Source organism: Leptosomus discolor, chromosome 7 (genome assembly GCF_034619465.1).
Source record: "Leptosomus discolor isolate bLepDis1 chromosome 7, bLepDis1.hap2, whole genome shotgun sequence".
Taxonomy (NCBI): Eukaryota; Metazoa; Chordata; class Aves; order Leptosomiformes; family Leptosomidae; genus Leptosomus; species Leptosomus discolor.
The window spans coordinates 44,617,095-44,639,088 of NC_141397.1; the positions used below are offsets into that span (position 1 = coordinate 44,617,095).

The following is a 21,994-nucleotide window of genomic DNA, read 5'->3' on the forward strand; positions in this document are numbered from 1 at the left end:
ATTTGCTTTTCTTTACCCATTAGTGTAAGGTTACCTACAAGTGGGGTTGGTGTTTGGTTTGGTTTTTTTGCATTTCTGCTGTGTGGCTTCATTGCCATGTGACTGTTTTAAATAGCATGTTTGCATAGGGCTGAAAGAAGCTTCTGTTTTATAAAAGGTGAAAACTTCAGGTCTCTGTTTAGTCAGAAATTGAGACTAACATGGCTACTTGTGCTGCTGCTTCTCAGGCTGGTTGGCGCTTCAGGGGAAAACAGAAATGGAAAACGGTTCTATTGCCTATCTTTCTGGTTTTAGGTAAATTTTTTTTTTCACGGATAAATCTGTTTCTTCTTGGTAAAAGGTGGTGATACCTTTTTGTTTCTGGAGGTGGGAGAGAAGAAGGGAACTGCAGGAGGGAGAGAAACTGGTAGCGGAGTGAGTCAGCATTTAAGTTGGTGTTTCTTCTACATGAACTGCACTTTGCTTTGCTTTGCTTTGTGTGGGTTGTTGGTTTTTTGTTTTGTTTTGTGTGTTGTGTGGTGTCATCCCGTTCCCGTTCCCGGCCCCCCGCCCCCCACCCTGAATTCTGTTAAACTCAGGTCAGTTTTATAGCACTAATTCATATCAGACTGGCTCCCTGCTTGGGCTTCTGAGTACAGTAGTTGATTTGATAAACTTGGCATTCTTCCAGAGGGGATTAGTTGCTATGTAGTAATTGTTACAATCATTATACTGAAAGCACTTCTGAATGTTTGTCTCTCTTGCTTAGAAACTACTTGTCTAGTAGTTATCTTTTTTGGTATATTTTGTGGCATTCAGGAACTGATGAGGGGTATGGAAGTCAGACAAATTAGCTTCTTGCTCTTTAAATAAGTCATATTTAGTGCACACTGAGAATAAAACCATGCATTGTAATATTTCAGATGACATTTTGTTAATAAAGACATTTCTTAGTCAAACTTAACTTAATTTTAAAGTTTGGTCTTCAGATTCTGTGGTTAAATTTAAAATAAAAATTATGGGAGGTTTTTTGGTTAATTAAACTTAGTATCAAGAGTTTGGATTTTATCGCCTTCGAATTTTGTTGACTTAAATAATTGTATCTCAGTTTGGAGCTACAACAATTCTTGAAGGAGTGATTCTGCAGCAGTGTTTAGCTATTCTACCATGTGCCCAGTGCCCCTTTGTCTCTCACAGCCCCTGCTGTTTGACTGTTTAATCAGGTCTTACTTTTGTCTGTTACCAGCCCATGTGTTTAGTTTTACTTCATGTTTCAAACAATTTTGACTTGGTAGGACATCAAGCAGAGTTGCACTGTGAGATGTCTCTCTTTTTATTGTTTCTGGAAGATATCTAGGAAAAAAGTAAGTGTCTTATAGAAACAACAAAACTTTTTCAAAAGTAATGTTTTGAAGTAGTTTCTATGTAGTTTCTTTAGTTTTAAAAATAAATTTATGAATATTGGGAAATAAAATACATTTTCTTTCCCTTGTTGTTGTCAAACTACCTCTGTAATAACATGTACATGTTCTTCATAGTCTCAGTGTTGGCAAAGTTTCCAGTTAGATCACCCTATATTTTTTTTTTTTTTTTCCCCGATATTTTTTATTAATTGCCCTGGCTGTGGTAAATGCACATCAAAATAATCTGTTTTGTTTCTGGTTTACATTGTTGTATTCCTGTCATAGTAAAAGTTTTGAAAGGCACAGCAGTGTGAAAATCGTGTTCAAAAACTCCCTTAATCAAAGATTTAAGTATGACGATGTACACACTGGCAGACTTCTGTTTTGGGCAAGTGCGTGTTACTGTGAACTAATAGAACAAGTCATATAAAATAGTGCTAAGCTGTAAAAAGTAGTGTGAAAACTACATAATAGAGTTCTGATCTTATGCTGACTTATAGCTGAAAGAGCAGAACAGAGTTTGGAAAAAAGATGAATTTCAACTCCATATGAGGGACTTCCCCCCTGCCCTCAGCTGTGTCAGTCCAGTACTATTTGCAGCTTTGCTGGTTAGATATGGACCAGAAACCTCACTTGGGAGACAGAGGTGGGATTGACACTGCAGAGGAGGACTTTCAGAAATTAAATACTCAGATACAGAGGGAACATCAGCTCTTCAAAGAGCTTTGAATAACTGTTGTAGGTGGTATAAGGGGTACCAAAATGGAGGAACAAATTGAGCCTTCTGTGCAGTAGAGAGCCGGAAAGGATGAGGTGTGCAAAGAAGTACTCGACAGCTAGGAAGCAGGGTAAATAAAGACAGCAAGGGAGCATGAAGCCCACATACTGGAAATGAAAAGGGAGGGAGGCACTAACAACATCCAAGGAATGACAGAAGATGGGAAAACAATCAAGAGACAACTGAGACTTTAGCTGTTGGTATGGAAAATACCCCTGTCATTGTTTGGACCAGGCAGAAGTATGAATAGGGGCTGTATTACTTGGGGTCCTCATCCCAAAGCACCGAAACCACAGGATTGTTAGAGCTTGTGAGGAGCTTTAACAAGGGGAGAGGAGGACCAGCCATGCTGAGTGGGCTCTTCAGGGTCACCATGCTGATAAGGCTGAGCAAACAGAAGGCAGCTTTCCAGCTGGAATTCATCTCTCCTTGGTCTTGTTTCACTCACCTTCTGAAATACTTGCTGTTTTTATGTGTATACGTTCAGTGGAAATTTCCAGTATACTGCCTAGACTGGTGCCCAGACCATACTTTTTTTTTTTTCTTTTTCTATTTAACATAGTTAAAATAGAAGACCCAGGTATTTGCATAGGTAGTTTGGTTGATTTTGTTACTTTTTTTTTCTCCCCCCAATATGTGTTATTTCAAGTGTGCTAAAAATAAATACTTCTTGTTATGACAGTGCTTGTTTAGGTGACTGGAGTTTTTTGACCTTCTTGACAATTTTCTTTTCTAACCTACGAACAATTTGAATCATTTAAATGAAGTCATAGAATGGTTTATGTTGGAAGGGACCTTTTAAAGATCATCTAGTCCAATTCTGCCATGGGCAGGGACATTTTTTACTAGATCGGGTTGCTCAAATATGTTCAGAAATCCAGACAACATGGTTATGCCCCAGTTGATTCAAAGTTAGAAGCTCCTTTAGCCCAGATACTGTTTGAGATACTTGGACATGGACAGGGTGATAGTAGTTTAGTGGGAAAATGCTGTGTCCCCTTTTCACTGATATCAATCGATCTTATTCACTATACAGTAAGGGCAATGTTTACTAGGTGTTACTAAATAATTAATAAATGGGGTTAGCAGCAGCATTTAGAATAGGATAGTTTTTAATAAACTTTATTTTTTGTAAATTAATGACATGAACTGTTGTTATTCCTAATCTCTGGGTCCATTTCCAGTCCACAAGATAGTCTTAAATTGAGCCCATAACTGCAATGTTGAGTTAAGAGTATCCTTGAAGGGTGTTCTGTCAGTGGCTTTTTATTCTATTATTTTAAATAGACTAGTTCATTCTCTTTAAGATTTAGTGCTTTTCCTTGTTCTTAAATTTATCTGGCAGTGTTGAAGTATTTATTCAACTAGTTTGATTAGAAGTGAGACTTGCTATCTGCAAACAAATTTGGCCCCATGAATGGGAGGCACTTGATCTTAATAAGATAACATATGAATCTGTTGATTGCTGTAGTTGTAAGAATAGTCTCAGTGCAAAAATGTGATCTGTTCAGATGAAACTGCCTTAGATAAAAAATTAGGTTATTTATTTTGCTTTTAAATCTCCCAACCAAATTTTAGCACCAGAGTTCATAGCTGTTGCTATTGGGGTATGGTTTCCCCTGTCTTATGAAACACCCATGGGTCAAAGCGGAATTGGGTTACGTTACCTCCTGGAGTACTTAAACCAACTGTGTGTGTTTTTTGTGACATTAAGTGAGCAGTAGCAGTGTTGTGGGTTGCTCTAGAGAAAATAGTTAACAGAAAGCTGAGAGTTGTTGTTCCTAACCTTTTCTGGCTAGGAAACTTGACCACTGTAACATAACTGCTCTAATTCCCCATTTATACTCTTTAGGCAACTACTGTCTTGTAGTGCTGTTTGAGTCCAGCAACTGTTGTAGCACATTCTTAGGTTTGGGATTTATACACTAAACACAAAGTAGCTGCAAGCTGCCTTCAAGCCAGTTATCAACCTCTGACAGACATTGCCAAGGCACTCTCTGTTACTGCTAGAGTTTCTTGGTCAGTGGTTTGCAATGTCTCACAATAATGTGAGTTTTATCATGGAAGGAACTGAATCTGATAAATAAATGCTGGAATGGCAGCTGAGCTCTGCAGTTTAAGTGGTCAAAGGCAAAATTACAGTTTAATATTCTTGCCAAGCACAGTCTTGTGGGCAGTAGTATGCAAAATCTGAAACAGCTTAAGGAAAAGTTTAAAGTCACTGCACTTTGCAGGTATTAGCCATGTCAACAGCACTAGCAAGGGCTAGCAAGGGTATGAAAAATGCTTGCCTTTCAGTTTTGGCAGGCAAAGAGAAACCACATAAAAATATTTAGTATATTATAGTATAAGAATGAAGAGTCTGTGTTATATTAACAGCTACGCGCTCTTAAAATCTTTGTGTTTCACTTTGGTTTGCTGTCTTTGTTGATTTTCTTTGTCCACACAACTCTATTGTGGAACAAATTCACTTCTAAAATTAGGACTGGGAGTGAAGATGCAACTGAGAAACTGACACAGAAGATTTAGTAGAATTCTGCTTTGAAATTCATTGTCTTGTCTTTTTTATATTTCTCTTTTTTTCTTTTTTTCCTCTCACTACAGAAATTTTTCCACTAATAGTGGTAATAATATGAACAATTTTCCTCCTCGTTTTCACCTTTAAATCCTCCCCTGTTCAAATACCAGAAAATACTAATAGAAGAAAAGAAAGTGGGCATTTCTTATTACAAATATAGTCTTGTAAGGCTCATAAATTAACTAGTGCCTTCACATGAGGACAAGGTAAAGAGACATTGTCAATACGACTTTGGCCTTAAATTCAGATGTGCTTCAGCATGCTTCTACATGTCAGAAGACTTAGTGGTGGTATTTCTGTTAATTTCCCTGCTGTGTGTAAGCATTAACTGCATTTCTTTGTATTTAATATTTTTTGTGGTAGTCTGTTAGATTTCAACAAATCGATTATTTTCTGTGTGTTTTCTTTAGATAAGTCACTATTTAAGGCTGGCAAGGTACCCATGTAAAGGTGGGGATTAGTAAAGAAAATGATGGACAATCCAGCCCCTTCAATCTTGATTACTTTGTTTTCCTAGTGGTTTGTAGTACCATCATCATAACTGTGCTGTGTCTTTTGCTGATTTCCTTTGACATCAGCTTTTAAGTTAAAATTATGAGACACAACTTGGCCTGTTGTGGCCCTTTTCTTCTTATTCATGCACTTAGAGCTTCATGAGAGACTGGCAGGAAAAGCAACTTCAAGAACAATGTGAAAGGCAGAGTTGTTCTACATCCAGATTTATTTCTGCAGCCTTAGCCAAGCATTGACTTTGCTAAAAATCTCTCTGGGCTTGGCTTTTTGACTATGTAAATCATGAAAAATTCACAACAAAGATCTATACTGTAGAGTGGCAGCCTTTAATGGCAACCATAGTCTTTGTGCATAATTATTTAAAAAAAAAAAAGCCAGTCTTATATGTCCTTAAACCCTCCTAAAGGTATATGGTGTATGTTTTGTATCTTTTAGTGCATTTAATCCCAGTAAACCCCATCAGGGAAGATGGGTTAAATCCTAAGAGCCGAAAGAGAATAATGCCTGATTTGCTGACTGAGCCTCCTGCAATAGATCCTGTTTATGAAGCTCATGTTTACTGCAATATTCCCACCATTGCTGAACGCAACATGGAAGGTAAGCTTTGGGAGTGCAAACCATTGTTTAGTTGCTTGTTTCTATGTGATGTCATTGGAAACAATAACTTTGTGCATTGTCAGTTCTTTGGTGCTTGGAGAAGGTACAGCAAGTGCCAGCTGGTTGCTGAATTATATAATCACAAAATCATTTAGGTTGGAAAAGACCTTTAAGAACATTGACTCCAACTGTAAACCAAACACTGCCAAGCCCACCACTGCACCATGTCCCTAAGTGCCACGTCTGTGTCTGTTAAATACCTCCAAGTGTGGTGACTCAACCACTTCCCTGGGCAGCGTGACAACCCTTTTGGTGAAGAATTTTTCCTAATGTGCTGTCTAAACCTCCCCTGGCACAAATAATTCAAAATAAGCTGTTCTTCTTTCCTTCCCTTTGTATCCTCTCTGTTGTCTTGGTTTTTTGGAAGCGGTTCTGTTTCCAGTCAGTGGCCAACTGGAGGCCTAAAATTGAAAAGGGTGAGAGAGAGATAGATATTTAATATTTGAATTGCAATTCTTATTATAAGTGACCTGCATTGCAAAGAGTTGACTTGGAATTCTGAAAAAAAATCCCAGAAGTAATTAATTTTGGAACTCCAAACCATTAGACATAGTCAGCTATGCAAGTTTTTCACCCTGTAGCGGCTGTAGCTGCAAGTTAGTCTGAATGAATTCCCTCATTAGCATATCCCACTAATGCATATAAAATAAATTACAAACTAGTCTATCAAAAAGCTCCGAATTAGGCATGCTTCAAAATCCGTCATTATGACAAAGTCTGGAAGAGAGGCATCATAAAAGTGGGGTAACCTTATCATGTTGGCAGAGTTCAGTGCTTGAATAATGTATTGTATGGTTGTTGGACTTGAGATTTACTATGGAGAATGTGCTAAGAACTTGAGTCTTGTATAAGTTGTCTTGCAATTTCAAGTGAAATCTTTCTTGGGAAGAGAAGTTACCGTTTCTTACGGGGGTTTTCTTTCATTGCCATACCAAAGCTATCAAGCTAATTATACCTGCTTTTCTTCTTAAAGAAAACAGGTACTGGAGAAAGATTTAGGTAACATTTATTTAACTTTTTACTTTTTTTTTTTTTTTTTCTTCACCTTAGGTCATGCACCTCATTATTTTAAGCTAGTGTCAGTCCAAGTGTTGATTAGACATGGTGATAGGTATCCACTATATGCCATTCCCAAGACAAAGAGACCTGACATTGACTGTATATTGCTGCCTAGCAGGTAAAATTCTTGGCTTTTATCATTACTAAGTGCATATTTTGTTTGATGATTATTTTGTTCCTCTTCAGGAAACAATTCGTGCAGCTTTGAAGGACATCGTGACTTCTGATCTTTGTGTCCTGTCGTGGATTTAAAAAAAAACCCTGTATCAGTGGTGTACATTGTTTGCTTTGAAACAGAAACCATTACCTGTTGCCGGTTCAGACCAGAAGAAAATCTTGGTATTTCTTTAAAAAGCAAAAGCTATTTCATCGAATATTTAGGTTTCCATTCCTCTCAGATAAGCTTCTACACATCTTCAAAATGTGAGAATCTCTTCCATTTCAGCTAAGCATGCTTCCTTTTGTGTGAATGCAAAAAGGTCTCAGTTCATCACTACCATGGGAAAATTGAGACTTGTGTTTTATATTATTACTTTTTTCTTTGACTTTCTCAGAAATACAGGTTATCAGAGTTCTCTTAGGTTAATGATTTGTGTCAAATTTCAGGAAAAAAAAAAGGGCGTTGTACATTTTACTATTAAAATAGAAGTTAGAGTGCACTGTTTGCTACTTGAAAACTACCCTTTTCCTGTAGTTACCAATCGCTGTTTAAAAGTGTCACACATAAGTTATTTATGCCTGACTGCCGTTAAGACATCATTTACATTTCTGTTTCAGTATAGTGTCCTTCTATCTAACATCATGTCTTTGTAGCTTGCTGATGCTTGCATTCGTTCCTGAACCAGTTTGAGCTGTAGATACGGTCTGAATTGCTTCTCTTCCTTATGAAAGATCCTTTCTTTCTTGTTTAGAGTTTACTCACTGATTAAGATAAGGTACAGTGTAGAGCAGTAGAAATAAACAGTGATGTTGTAAATCACCAACCTTTGCCTTGGCTTGCTTGATTACATGTGGTTCTTCTCCTTTTAAGTAGGATCTGTGGTAGTACTATTTTTTTCCAACTGAGGACTTTCCAGTCAACCTACTGAATTCCTACAGTTAAAAGAAAAATATAAAGAAAAACTCTCTGATGTGTTAGCAAAACCTCTAGGCAAATCTGCACCTTTTATGCTGCTGAGCACTCAGCAGTATCAGGTGTGGAGATTTCAGTGACTGGGGCTGCATCTCCTTTGCGTACCTGCATATGTTACTCAGGAAAAGAGGCATAGTAGGTCTCCTGATCTACAGGTATACAAAGCATTGTAGATATACCATAAATACCTTTTTCTGGAATAGCATGGAAGCTCCTCTGTCTTTAAAGAAATAATGTTCTTCCTTTTCTGGTGTAGAATTACTCAGAATTGGTTTTACTCTGTCATGCTGAAAGTGTTAATGGCATGTGGAAAGTGCATTTCTGACTTGGATATATCAAATGCATGTCTCTTGTTTTGATAGATTCATGGGCAGTGTTCCTTAAAATTTAAGTAGTTTCTTGTCATCAGTAGCACTTACGATTTTATCTTTTATGTCCAAAATACTCAGTCCTTTCAGCTTTTCCTCAGTGGGCTTTTAACAAAAGAATCTCACTGAAGGAGAAGATGGATTATGGTGCACTTCTAGGTTTGTGATTAGCTAGTCTGCAGCAGTTCCATTTGAAAAAATGAATCAATTTTCATATCTAGTCCTGTGTCAGTTTCTCACTCGAGTATATTAAAACCCAAACACAGTAGTAATATTGCACAGTAGGAATGTTGCTAAAATATGCTGAAGTGATATGAAGGAATACCTGAAACTGATTATTAAATATAGCTTCATCTTATACTTGTAAAGGTGATAGGAAGCGTGATTAAAGAGGCTTGCTAACTAGATTTGTACAGTAGTGGACACAAGGCTGGCAGAAAATGATCAGCAAATTGGATCTTCCTCTGAAGAAAGCTGAAATATGTTGCTTTTTTTTTTAATCTGGCTGCATAAAAGAAATTGCCCGTATTATTAGTGCATGCCTTGAAATTTGGAAGGCTTGCAATGCTGTCTTCAGTTGCAGTCAGTGTTGTAGTCCTATTCTGGCATGAGTAATTGAAAAGTAACTTATTGCTGCATTTCGTATGAACATCTAAACAGAGGAAAAATACAATATTCCACATATACGCTTCTGTCTACAATATATACAAGTATACATACAAAAAGTGTGTATATATTTTTAAGAGTAAAATGGGAAGCAAAATTGACACAAGGAATCTGCTCTTTATAGCTAAGATGGCATTGGAATTTAGAAGATTCAAATAGCTTCTAATTTCACTGGTTTTAGAGTGTATATATGTACTTGCATCTTTCTTAGCTGCTTGGTGCAAGCATCAAAATCAGAAATTGAGCAAAACCACATCCTCCTTTTTTGAAAAGAGACTACTCTTTTGGAATGCCTGTCTGTGAACACAACCCAAAATACCTGATTTTCTGACTATACTGAACAAGTTTCAGAAGTGACAGTGATGTGGGACCTTTGACGTAGTATGGTGTGGGTTTTTTTGGGTTTTTTTTTGGTTTTTTTGTTTTTTTTTTTGGGGGGGTGTTTGTTTTTTTTGTTTTTTGGGGGGGTTTTCTTGGTGTGGTTTTTTTGTTTTTTTGGGGGGGGTTGGGGGGTTTTCTTTGGGGTGTTTTTTTGGGGGTTTTTTTGGTTTTGTTTTTTTGGGTTTTTTGGGGGGGGGGTTGGTTGTTTTTTTTGTTTGTTTGTTTTGTTTTTGTTTTTTTAAAAAACCCCAAACATTTCCTTTGCTATTATGTTGGCTGCTGCTTTTCTTTATTCATACTTCAACTTCTACAAAATGCCTGTTTTGTCAGGAAGTGGCGTTCAGTGGTCTTGTCTAACCCCCTCCAAGAGAGATTTGAATTCTTTTAGAGGTGCCCAACCCCAACAGTGTTCTGTGCCCGCTGCAAGCCAACTGGCTTTCTGAAATCAGCTGTGCAGTCCTGAGACTGCAGACAGGAGACCAAACTCCAGATATCTCTCCCATAGAGTTGAGTGGGAAATTAATTTCTCTAAGAAGATGAAAAATGAATCATTTGCTAATAGCTATGATAGCATTTTTAATCATCTGCCTTTAAGGGGTGAGATTATTTTCAGCGTGAAATATTAAGTAAAGAAATATGATCCAGATTCCTTTTGGACTTCTTAAAGGCTCTGATGTTCTGATCTTGCTCAGTATCTGTCACATTAGAATGTACGTGAGAGAACTTTTATTGCAGAGATGTTAACTGCAAGTGACAACACTGGATGAGTACCTGTATTTCTCAATATTACAGTGCCACACAAGACATGAGTTTTGTATTTGTCAGTGAAGCTTTTACAGCTATTTGCACTTCAGCTTCAGGCAAGGAATACAACGAAGGTCCTGGAGCCAGGAAGACTATCCATAAAAGGCAAGGAAGTAGTGCAGCTTTTGACACTGCCAACAGAATGACCAAGTCCAGCAGTGAAGGGGGCAGTGTGAGGATGTGGGGAGACCAGCAATGTAGATACCTTTGGCTGTTACTGGTTTATGAAGCATAGATGATGTATCCACTACCATTCACAGCCACTAAAAATGAGTGAAGAACCAAAAAGAGCTTGTCTCCTTGAGAACAGAGTTGATATAAAATAGCATCTCCTGGCCATCTTTGAAAGGGTAGCAGAAAGATTAAAGGAGTTGGATCTGTACCATTCTGTCCAGATGTGTTAAAGCTGACTTCTCCAAATAAAGCTAGAATTGTTGCTGTTTCTGCCATTGTTTTGAATGAAACATTTATTACTTTAACATCAGGAAGGTATTTGCCGCATTTGACTGTTGGGCTTTATTCCTTTGTGATGTAAATTTGGTGCTTGATTGTAAATGTATTTATATTGAGAGTATTACAAGGTATATAATTGCTGCCTTTGAACTGAAGGTTTCTTGGTGCTGTCTAATTAAGTTGAGATGTCTGATTGAAGGTCTGGCTTGTTTAAGCTTTCTGGACTTTAGTTTCAGATAAGTATGCTGCTTATATTCAGTCTGTTCTTTATTTGACTTGGCGTTCAGCTGATGGAATTCATTAATTAAGCAGATTATGCTACAGCCCCGTGGACATCTAATGGATATGCAAAATAGCCTTGAGGTCATGCTTTGGCTTTGTGAATTACGGATTGTGACATTAAGTGTGGAATGAATATAAGCAAATGGATTAAATGTTTTGGAGATTTATTCCATCTAAAACTTCAATTAATATTATTATTTTCATTGTTCTGGTAGCAAATTTCCAAAGGGAGTTGAATAATATATACTTTTTTCCTCAAGAAAATTAATTGAATGGTGTTGCAAAAATCCTTTCCTTGTAGTGTTTGCTTATGGGGGAATTAATCTTGCACTTTTTTCCCTTTCTATCTTGTATTTATAGTGTCAAAAGTGAAAAAAATACATGATGTTTCTTCATTGAGTTTGCATGTGAGGTAGAGAAGTAGTACTTTTTGGAAGATGCTAAAATGATTTCAGAAGACTGCTATAATTTGATAGTATGCTGAGTTAATTAGCATATGCTTTAAGGTGTTTCGAGAAGTGTTGATGTTAATCATAAGAAGCTTAGTAACAAATATTTGAATTTTAGGTTCAATATGCACATGTCTTGAAACTGCTAGAAAAATGAGAGAAAAGTGTGGGAGAGGCAAGTATCATACTGTGAGATAAAGGAGCGGTGGATTTGTCTTGGAGCGAGCTCAAAGCATGATCCAGACCAGAATTGGGTGACGAACAGTCTCCTGAGGCCTCTTCTGACTACCCTAAAGGCTCAGAAGAGCAGTGAAGTAGGCTGTGTCTCTATAGAATTTGTTATAGAAATGTAAAAGCTGCAAGACCTTTTTCAATAAATAAGGCCCAACAGTATGAATGCTGTCTTAAGGGTCCCTTTTGCAGACTGCAATAATCTATTGTTTTTAGTGGCTCTTCCCATTCCTTTGCCTTCTGCAAAGGGAACAGTATAGTCCTTTGGTCTAACACTTTTTTGTCTACTTGAACTACACAGAAAAAACATTTTTGTTTGAAGCTATAAAATCGTGTTTTGTATTTTAAGTAGAGAGAAAAGGAACTTGCTTTTGGTACAGCTAGAGAAAATCTGGTATGATATGATTACAAAAATATATTCATTTGTCAGAAGCTTGGTGTGTACCTGACGTGGTCACATTTACTCAGCGAGTGACGCGCTGAGGATTCTGCAGCTCCTTGTGAGAAGTTTGGTCCTCTTGGCTTTTGTAAATTCTGCATTTACTGACTGTGATATTTACATAGATAAATGCTGTTTGGGGAGGAAAAAAAAAAATCAGTAACTCATTTGTGTCAGTGCCCAACTCCCCAAGATCTTTCCTTGGGCAAACAGATGTCCTGCAGAACTCTATAGTGCTGTGAGAGGACGGCACTGTGCAGTTACAGAGTTAAGATGGATAAAAAGTTTACCTATCCTTAATTCTGCAAAGCATTCGTAATCTGCTGTTAGTTTTCTACTTTTTAAAAATAAATGACTCTTTGTAATTGATCTCAAGAATTCAAGTATCTCTTCGATTACAGTTTCTCTTTTAATCATAACCTTGACCAACATATTTTCTTGTCTGTAGCATCTGATATATTAGTGAAGGTAGGTTATTTATGCCACTTTTGAATTTTTATGAGTACGTAAATTATTAAATCACAGTTGCATGTAGTCTTGTCGAGATAATGTCTTTCCACATCTGTTTCTTAAATTTTGTACTTCATCTTAATTAGATTACCTTTGCCATTTTTATAGATATGTAGTCTCAAATTTGTAGGTGTTTCAAAAGAATATTCAGTTTAATGAGTCAGATGACACACTGAATGCTGTGGTTTGGTGACCATCAGGGGTTTGTTGAAGAAACGAGGCTTACACTGTACTTCATTTTACAGTATACATAGAAATAAGGCAATAGTTCAGTGGCTGTGGCTTTGCTAGGAGAGAATATTGAAGGAATCTTAGGCTGTTCCTGTCAAGGAATTAATTTTGATCAAAAGTAATCCTAAAATTAATAAACATAAGGATTGAGGGGTGGGGAATTTTTACCACAATTGACCTCGTTGGGTATTATTTGCAGTTTAGGTCTAAAGGAGGAGCAAAACTCTGCTCTACATCTGATTTCTATTTATGTTTTAATTCTTTAATGAAAACAGTTTCTGCTCACAAGGATCACTAGGGAAGAAAATGTTTCACAAGTACACAAGATAAATCAATAGCAATATGTTCCTGAGAAATCAAAGATGATTTTCTTCTTGCTCTGTGAATTAACTATCAAGTCTAGCAGTGGTTGGTCTTCATGCTCCGATTCTTTTTTTTTTTTTTTTAAAAGTCTGTGCGTCACTTTATTCCAGGGGCAGAAAGCCCCACTCTCTCCCGTAGCAGTTCCTAAATACTGACCCTGAATTCTTGAATTCAGTTTGTTTCATGGGGGTGGGGTGCAAAAATGTCCTATAACAAAGTTTCTGCGCTGCTGTGCAAGATTTGAGGCTTTACTGTGTAATATGTTGAGCTGCATGAGTTATAGATGTGCAAGGGTATGAAATACAATAGATGCAAGACATGTATTTTCATGGATGTTTCTGACACAGCATTTTGTTCTGTTATAGCTGAACCATCCGAAATCTATCGGCAGATTTTCTGAGGTGTCATGTGCGTGTGCTCACTCTTCACTCTGGTACTATATATCTCACTTTGCTGTGCTAATTCAGAACAACTAGCAAGTTAGTGTTTGCTTCTCATAAAATAAAAAAAAAACCCTAAACCTCTATATTTTTGTATCTAAACTCCTCAAGGAAGAAAGACATTTTTATTGAATTAAATTCAGCTCAGTTTCTGGCAGAAATATGCATGTAGTTCAAATAGTTGCACAATATGATTTTTTCCATGTACACAGTTACAGTGTAGCAATAAAGAGATGACATTTCAGTATTAAAGCTTTTTAAGACCTTTACAGATAAAGTAGTTAAATGTTGAATAAGAATTTAAATGTTGGTCCATTTTAATCCTGGCGCATGAAAATTACACTATTAAATCTGGGATCTATTATCCCAATATCAAAACGATAAGCTGAATTCATTATTTGAGGGAAAAGAAGCATCCTCAGTTTTGTTACAGATAAAATTTCTTTTATTTTACAAAAATAAAATCATTAAAAGGCAAATTAACAGACATTAAAAATGGGAAACAAATGTTCAAAATTAGGAAAAAGTATGGCTATTATTAGTGGTGTTATGTGAAAAGCCATTCCATGTTCTGGCTTAATTTGAAATATTTGTTGTATTAATATATTTCCAAGATGTGGTAGTTTACTTTTGTAATGTCCAGCAAATTACAGAAGGATATCTCTTTAGCCCATTTTTAATTTCTTGTTACTTTTATAATATATAATAAAATTTTAAGGATATTTCGATCTTTTCAACTATACAGCTGAGTAATTTTCTTTGCTTCCTGCTCATACAGTCCCAGCAGTCTTAGCTGTGTTGCCTGGATACTCCATCTCCTGCGGCATCTGTAAATTGGCCAGTTCAACAGGAGGATTCATATTCTAAATAACAACGAAATCTTGGGGCAGGGAGGCGGAATCGTTTGTTAACTGATGTTAAGCCTGTGTGGTGCTCTAAGTTTTGCTGTTGAGAAAAACAAGTTTTTGTTTGCTCAGTTGTACAGGGTTAATCAGGAGAATTGCTGGTATGTTCAGAAATTGGTTACATACGTGAGGATTACATTAGGATAGAAGTGTATTGTAGCCCAAGATGTCTGTCCCTTCAGGCAGAATGGCTGTTACTTCTATTGTTTGATTTTTATTTCTTTTTTTCTTACCCTGGAATAGGTTTAACAAGTAGTAAGCTTTGAATTCACATTCAGGAATATGCCTAACAGTCATATTTCATAATTCACTTCTGAAAGCATGTGCTTATTAACTTGTGCTTGCTTTAAAAATAACGTAATCCAAACTGAGGTAACTTGCATCTACATATTTATATGAAAAACTATATTAATACATTGGAATATGATTTTAGCAATTATCGTACATTTATTATTTTATCTCTGTTGTTAGTTTGTCTTGCCTGCCATTTTTTAGATAAATCTTTTTGCAAAGCACTGGCAAATACTTTTCCTTCTTCTTTCCTTTCTTCCTTCCCACAAGTGATTGCTGACAGTTTTATCAGTACAGGCTTGATTCCATTAGGATTCAGGGTTTTGTAAGCAAAGCAGCAAAAAAAGCAGAATGGGTAATGCAGTTCTTCTAGTTTTCTTGCACATGTATTTTCAGAACTTGCTAATTAAGTAAACAGGGTTTAAGGAAATTTATGATTGACACTTTATTCATGTTTAGAGGTGTTTTTTCAAAGTGCAAAGTTTAGAAAATTAGTAGTTCAGACTGCTATGTCTAATAAGCTTAGAAAGTATTTGCATATGGATTTAATTTTCTCAACAGTTCCGTTTTTAGATTGCACTGCTGGGCTGTGAAAATAGTGAAATGTACAAAAAGTTCTGTTTGAAATTCAAAGCTGGAGCTGGATTAAGCTTCCCAATTTGTGCTTAGTACAACAGAAAGCCTCCACTGCTTTGGAAAGGAACAAAGCCTTTTTTATGTACCTCTGTTTCTCAAATATTAATCTTCATTTGCATTGTTAAAATTGTAATATACAGACGCAGCTATGGATTTAGAATGTCTTGAATTGGCTGGTTTTCCTTTCAATTTGAAGTAAAAATGAAAAAAATATTTTGATATTTTTCTCTCATTTTGCTTTTTGTCTCATTTTGCATTTTTTTCTTACTGATGGTTGTATCATAATTTATCGTAAGATTTTTCTCAAGATTTTTTTTTCTGAAGGTAATTTAAATACTGGAAAATTCAAGTTTGTTAAAATGATATGACAATGAGCTACCTTCCTGTTGATTGAGGCACTGGTTCTTATGAGACCTCCTGTATATGCATGCTGTGAGCACAGCTCTGCAAGAGGTGCTTTCTCATTTGGTTTCCCATTTGGCTCTTCTATGTAAGCATGAATGTCTGTCCTAGTAAACTTTGATTTCAGACACTTGTTCATACTTCAGCAGTGTTGTCGCTCCCTTTTGTGGTTCCTGCAGCTCTGGAAGTTGGGTTTTTAGACCTGCTTGTGTATCAAAACAGTTTATCATTCTAGCAAAGTGTAAATATGAACAAAACCCACAAAACTCAAACTTCTCTAAAAGTTTTCTGACCAAATTTGTCGTCTTTATGCATGTGTTGTTTTGGGTGGATTTTTTTTTTTTTTTGTGAGCAACATAAAAAAAAATATTTACCATATTCAGGCTGAAAATCCTATTAAAATGAGAACCATCTGGGGCAGAGTTGAGTTGCCAAACAGTTTCCAGTTTAGTTCTGCACAAAAGTAGAGAGGTGACTGTGTGACATTTGTTGAACGTTGGCATTTAACAAAGAAATCCCTACTTATGTAATGTATTTCTGTTGTAGAAGTGTGTTCGCAGATTTTTATTTTGAAAGGTTTAAATCCCTTTTGATTACGTTGTTTGTGGACTTTTTTGTGTGTGTAGTATTCGGCACAGCAGTGCAACAGCGAAATGAGTCTATAGTGTATTTGAAATTTGCAGAACAGCTTGGGAGATCTAAGCATTCTTTCACTGACTTGAATTCTGTTTCAGTGAGTTAACCCAGACTTTTTTGTGTGCATCTCTTTTCCAGTTGTATTCATTACTTGCGTAGTGGGGGTATCTTGTCTGTTTAAGTGTGCAGCAGTGTCGGACTCTTTCTTCCTGGGTGGTAGTACAATACCCCAAAAAATTACTTCCAATTTTAATGGAGCCACTGGATACTACTTTCTGGGTACCACTTAGTTGAGGCTACATGTGCTGTTTGATTTGAAGCCTGAAGTAATTAGAAATAAAGGCTGAGATTGTAGTCAGCGTTGTACATTACAAAACTTGAGAATTCCTTCAAGATCGTCTGCTTAAATTACTTGTTATTTGAACCCCTTTAGATTGTTAATCCCTTTGGCTGTGGTGTTAAAGTGCAATGGTGCTTCAGAAACTGGATAGAGTATTTTTTTTGGTAAGGATTTTTTTTTCAAAATTCACAACAGTATTAGTGACTGTTCAAAAAAAAAAAAACCAAAACCCACAACCAAAACCCAAACCCCAAAGAAACCCAACCCAAAAATCTTTCCAAATTACTTACCGAAAGGTATCATAATTTTAACATGACAAGACATCAGTTTCCCTGTAGCTGTTTGGTAGTTAGTGATTAGTTAGATATTTTTTTTTTTTTGCGTATGCAAAAGTCCTTAGTAAGAGCAGATGTTGCCTCAGTGGGAAATAACCTCACACCATGACATTTCTGAGCTGACATACTTAGAATACTTGACTTTCTCAAGTAGTTTTCACAGTATGCTTGTGGAAGTTTTCACATTTTGGTTTACCTCTCTAGGAAACCTTCTCATCCTCAGCTTCAAGCTTTCATTAAACATATGTCCAAAGGGTCTGCAGCCCAAATGGATGGTTCCCTAAGCAGCCTGCCTCGCTACCCGAGTCATTCTGTGTGTGAAATGGGAGAGCTTACACAGACAGGTAAGTTTCCATGGCAGCTTTACTTTTTCTTCTGCTCTATCAAATACAGTCTGCATGAAAAGGGTTCTTCTGTTTTTCTTTATATTGAAATAAATGCTTTTTTTTATGGGAAGCTTATAATGTTGGTCATAGCCTAGGTTATCCTGGGATATGAATAAAATATTAGACTCTCTGTCATAAAAATGGTAACAGTTCTAGAAACCATGCTCGCCAATTCTGTTACCGATTGACCATGCTTGGCATCTCTTTTGACTTCGTTTGTAACAAGTCAGAGCACCTCTCCTTGATGTTGCTCCACACCACAAAATTGCTTTGTCACCCTTATGAAAAATGGCATTGCTCAATCCCTCATGAGGAAGATCTGGTACCTATTACTGATTGGTTTGTAATTCAGAATGGCCCTGGAACTAAAGAATGCCTAGTTGCCAGTTTTTACCTGTGATTAACTAATGTCCCCCCCTGCCAAGAGATTCAGATGTAACAGACACATTTGAGGCTTATGTTACGGAAACAGAAAAACTGTATATGTCTGGTGTTCTCCTGCCACCTCCTAAGCTTTGTAATAAGTTTCAGGAGCGTGCTTTCTGGCGTATTTATTTATGTATCTTTTCAGCACAGGAAAATTAAGCTTATTTTCTTATTCCATCTGTCAGTTCTGCTGAGCTAGTTATTAGGAAAAAAGGTGGAAATACCAGCAATTACATTCCAGAGAACTTTTTTAAAAATTAAGTTTTGAGACTTCATCAATACTACCACAGAGAAAGACTGCTGAGCTCTGCTAGTGAACACATTGTTTAGTTGATCTGTACCAAAAGGGTAGGAGGTAACTGGAAGTGTCATGATCAGGGATTTGACTACGTAGAAGAAAGTACGTGGAGAGCTGGGAGTATTGTGGTGCTGGGGGCATTGGGAGCATTAGAAGGAGACAAAGGCTTTGGGATTGGAGAGGGAAACTGGAGGTGGTGCTGGATCAGAACAGTGAAAGGGCCATTTGGAAAAGGTCTGGGACTGCTGTCAGCACACGATAGAAAATATGAGGGAAACAAAAGGTAGGAAGACAGAAATATAGAAACAAGTTGCCAGTTTGTAAGAAACAGATTTTCACAGATTCCACAGCTCTTGGAATTGTTGGTGTTCTGCACCCAGAATAGCCGGCTGAACTGAAGTCTGTGTGTTTGCTGCACTTACTTTTTCTGCGTGTATTCACATCAGTCCATCAAAAATGAAAATACGGAAGTGCTCTCCCACAAACATGTGGAAACATACTGTTGCACAACTGGGTAGAAATGCGATTGTGAAAAGGGTTAGTCATGTATGGATTTTTCCTCTTCATCATTAATTTGAAAATCCACATTAATAGTACTTTCCTGTTTTCCTGTGTCGTTTCCAGTTTTAACATTGATCCATTCCCTTTTGTTCCCACACCTTGGTTTTGATTGTGTTGCTCTTTTTATCTTAAATACCAATGACTGAAAGAGCATATCACAGTGGATCTGGGTAGTCAAGTGGGTTTGAAGACTAACTAGAGAGAACGAAGAGTGTGTTGAAGATTTGGGCAGTTAGCACCATTTTCCTCTTGCCAGCTGCCTGCCAAGGAATCTCCTGGGTTTTTTAGTCCAAAACTTGCCTGTCAAATCCTCATATGTTTTGGGGTCCCATCAGAAGAAATATTTTTGTTTGGCCAGTGTCAAGTCTTGCAAAATGACATCAGGAGAAATCTAGTCAGGTCACCAAGGAACTCTTCCTAACACAGCACGTTGTGTGTCAAACTGGATTCATCACTGCACCTGGCTTGTAACTGAGCTAGTATTTGGGACACCTGTTGCCTGTAGCAAGTTATATGGATGCTCTAGTGCATAAAAGGGTTCATGCCTGTTGCTTTGCTGCTGTGGGAGGGTAACACAAGCAACGTGGATTCTGGAGTAAGGGTTTCAGCATGTGAGAAGGATACATACCTTCTTCCTTTCCAGCTGGATAAAGGCAGAGCATTAGTGTAAGAATTATCAAGCAGTTTGAGTGCTTCCTGAAGGAAGATGGAGAAGGAAGTTTGATGAAATTGCCACACCTCACCTCTCTGTTTTGTGAGTTTACACACTAGTTTACATTCTGTGTATTCATTTCCTGACTGCTGGTAGTTTTACTGGCTGCCATCAAATTGCAGGGAGCACAGCATCCACTGGCTCTCTGAAAACCTGACTTGGGTGCAGTCTGGATCCATCTGCATAACCATCTTACTTTTACAGTCATGTTAGACCCATTGAGTCTGGGTCTCTAGTCCAGAGAACAAATATTAAACCGCTAAGGTTTTAAACAGATTTTACAGAACCAGCTTTTCCTATCTATCTGTCAGTTTGGCTCCTAGACTCTGAGATACTGAAGAACAGTAGGTATCCCGTATTTCATGCTATTTTCCTAATAGTGAGCATAGGTGAAGTTCAGTTTTGAAGTTCATAAGCTTTTAACTAATTGTTCGTTTATTAGTAAGACTGCTAGCTGTATTTTTTTTTTTTCTTCAAAACTAAGAAGATTCTAACCATGTGTTGTAATTTCTTTAAAAATTCTCTTTCAGGGATTGTGCAACACTTGCGAAATGGACAACTATTAAGAGAAATTTATATAAACAAACATAAACTGCTACTGAGTGACTGGACAGCAAAACAGGTCTACTTGGAGACAACAGGAAAAAGTCGAACCCTGCAGAGTGCATTGGCATTGCTCTACGCTTTTTTGCCAGATTTTGACTGGAAGAAAATTAACATGAGGCATCAGTGGAGCACCATTTTTTGCTCTGGAAGCTGTGACTGTCCTATGAGAAACCACTACCTAGAGGAGGAACAGCACAGACAATACAGTTTACGGGTGAAAAACAATGATTTGGAGAAAATATATGTGGATATGGCAAAGATTGTAGGCATTCCCACCAGGCAGTTGAGGGCTTCTAACCCAATAGATTCACTTTTGTGCTATTTTTGCCACAATGTCAGTTTTCCCTGTACCAAAACTGGCTGCATTGGTATGGAACACTTCAAAGTAATCAAAAGACATCAGTTGGAGGATGGGAGAGAAAGACAGGAAAAGAAACTTTATTTCTTGTATGCGCTATTGGCTACTCATCCTCTCCTCAACCAGACTGTTAATAGGCTACAGCGTATTGCAGAAGGCAAGAAAGAAGAAGTATTTGTTCTTTACTCTGCACATGATGTCACGTTGTCACCTGTTCTTAGTGCCTTGGGCATTACAGAGGCCAGATTTCCTAGATTTGCTGCCAGATTAGTTTTTGAGCTGTGGCAGGATGGGAAGAGACCCAAAGAACACTTTATCCGCATCCTGTATAATGGCGCTGATGTCACATTCCAGACCTCATTTTGCAAGGATTATTATAAGCGTTCCAGCAAGCCAATGTGCCCACTAGAAAAATTTGTCAACTTCGTTAAGAGGGATATGTTCTTAATTTTTAACAGCACTAGTTATTATGATGCATGTCGTAGAAGACCACTGTAGGGAAGGAAAGTGAAAAGGAAGCAATGTTAACTTGTCTATCAGTGAAAGTCTGTATTCTGGTTGGGGTGTGGTTCAGTTTTGTTGCTTCTTGTATGTACAAGTACAAAAGGAAATTGTTTGAAACATTCTCCAAAGAGTTTTACTTTCATTCAGACTGCAGATGGCCTCCAATAGAAGAACAAATACTGAGAGAGTGGTATGTGTATGTGTATGCTCACATATGCTGTTAACTGTAATGATAAATCACATGGGCTGCTGTAACCTGGACATCGCTTGATAAAGAGTGAGAGCATAGACTTTGTTTCTCTGTATTCCAGAGCAATACTTGGATACCATAAGTTTAAAACCAAAACCGTTCTCTTCACCGTCACCATCTCACAGTCATTTTAAGAAGTTTGTATCAAGGTCTTTATGAATTCCAGGCATCTGCATGAAACTATTTTGTAGGGAATTCCTGAAGCTCTCTACTCAAAAAGGAGTCTTTTAAAGTTTAGAGGCAGGTCTTTAAAGAAAAGTGCATGTGTGTATCTGTACATACTTACGTGAGCATGTACAAATGAGCGTGTGCCTTTTTGACCTCACAGACCTATGGGTGCTTGGCTATTGTTGCCAGTGCCGGAGAAGGGTGTACTGGAAAATGGATACAAAACTCTATTCTTTGATTGCACTTTCAGCACTTTGAATAGTTGAAACACAGTCTAGAAATACGTAAAGGTCTCGTGACATTAAAAGAGAGCAAACACTAACATTATCACTGAACCTGAGTGGGAAATTAGGTTTAGAAATCAGTTTTATGGTGAAGTACTGGGCTCTTTCCCATTGTGAACATGTTCAAGCTGCTGTGCTATGAAACAAACCAGTGTTTTAGGAATTTGATATGGTGACTGC

At 37.3% G+C, this 21,994-nt stretch overlaps 1 protein-coding gene across 2 annotated transcripts in view; it reads left to right on the forward strand.

The window, feature by feature from the left end:
* Nucleotides 1–21,299, forward strand: part of PXYLP1 (2-phosphoxylose phosphatase 1) — a 38,998-nt gene extending 17,699 nt beyond the window's left edge. The window contains exons 1-5 of one of the 2 annotated variants that reach the window (XM_086468198.1): nt 201–294; nt 5,687–5,848; nt 6,959–7,085; nt 17,466–17,605; nt 20,175–21,299. In XM_086468198.1, coding sequence (XP_086324324.1) covers nt 201–294; nt 5,687–5,848; nt 6,959–7,085; nt 17,466–17,605; nt 20,175–21,106 — 1,455 coding nt within the window. In that variant the 3' untranslated portion in view covers nt 21,107–21,299. Of the gene's footprint in view, nt 1–200; nt 295–5,686; nt 5,849–6,958; nt 7,086–17,465; nt 17,606–20,174 lie in introns of those variants that run through there. The other variant, XM_086468199.1, reaches the window with a different exon arrangement.
* Nucleotides 21,300–21,994: the final 695 nt, after the last annotated feature.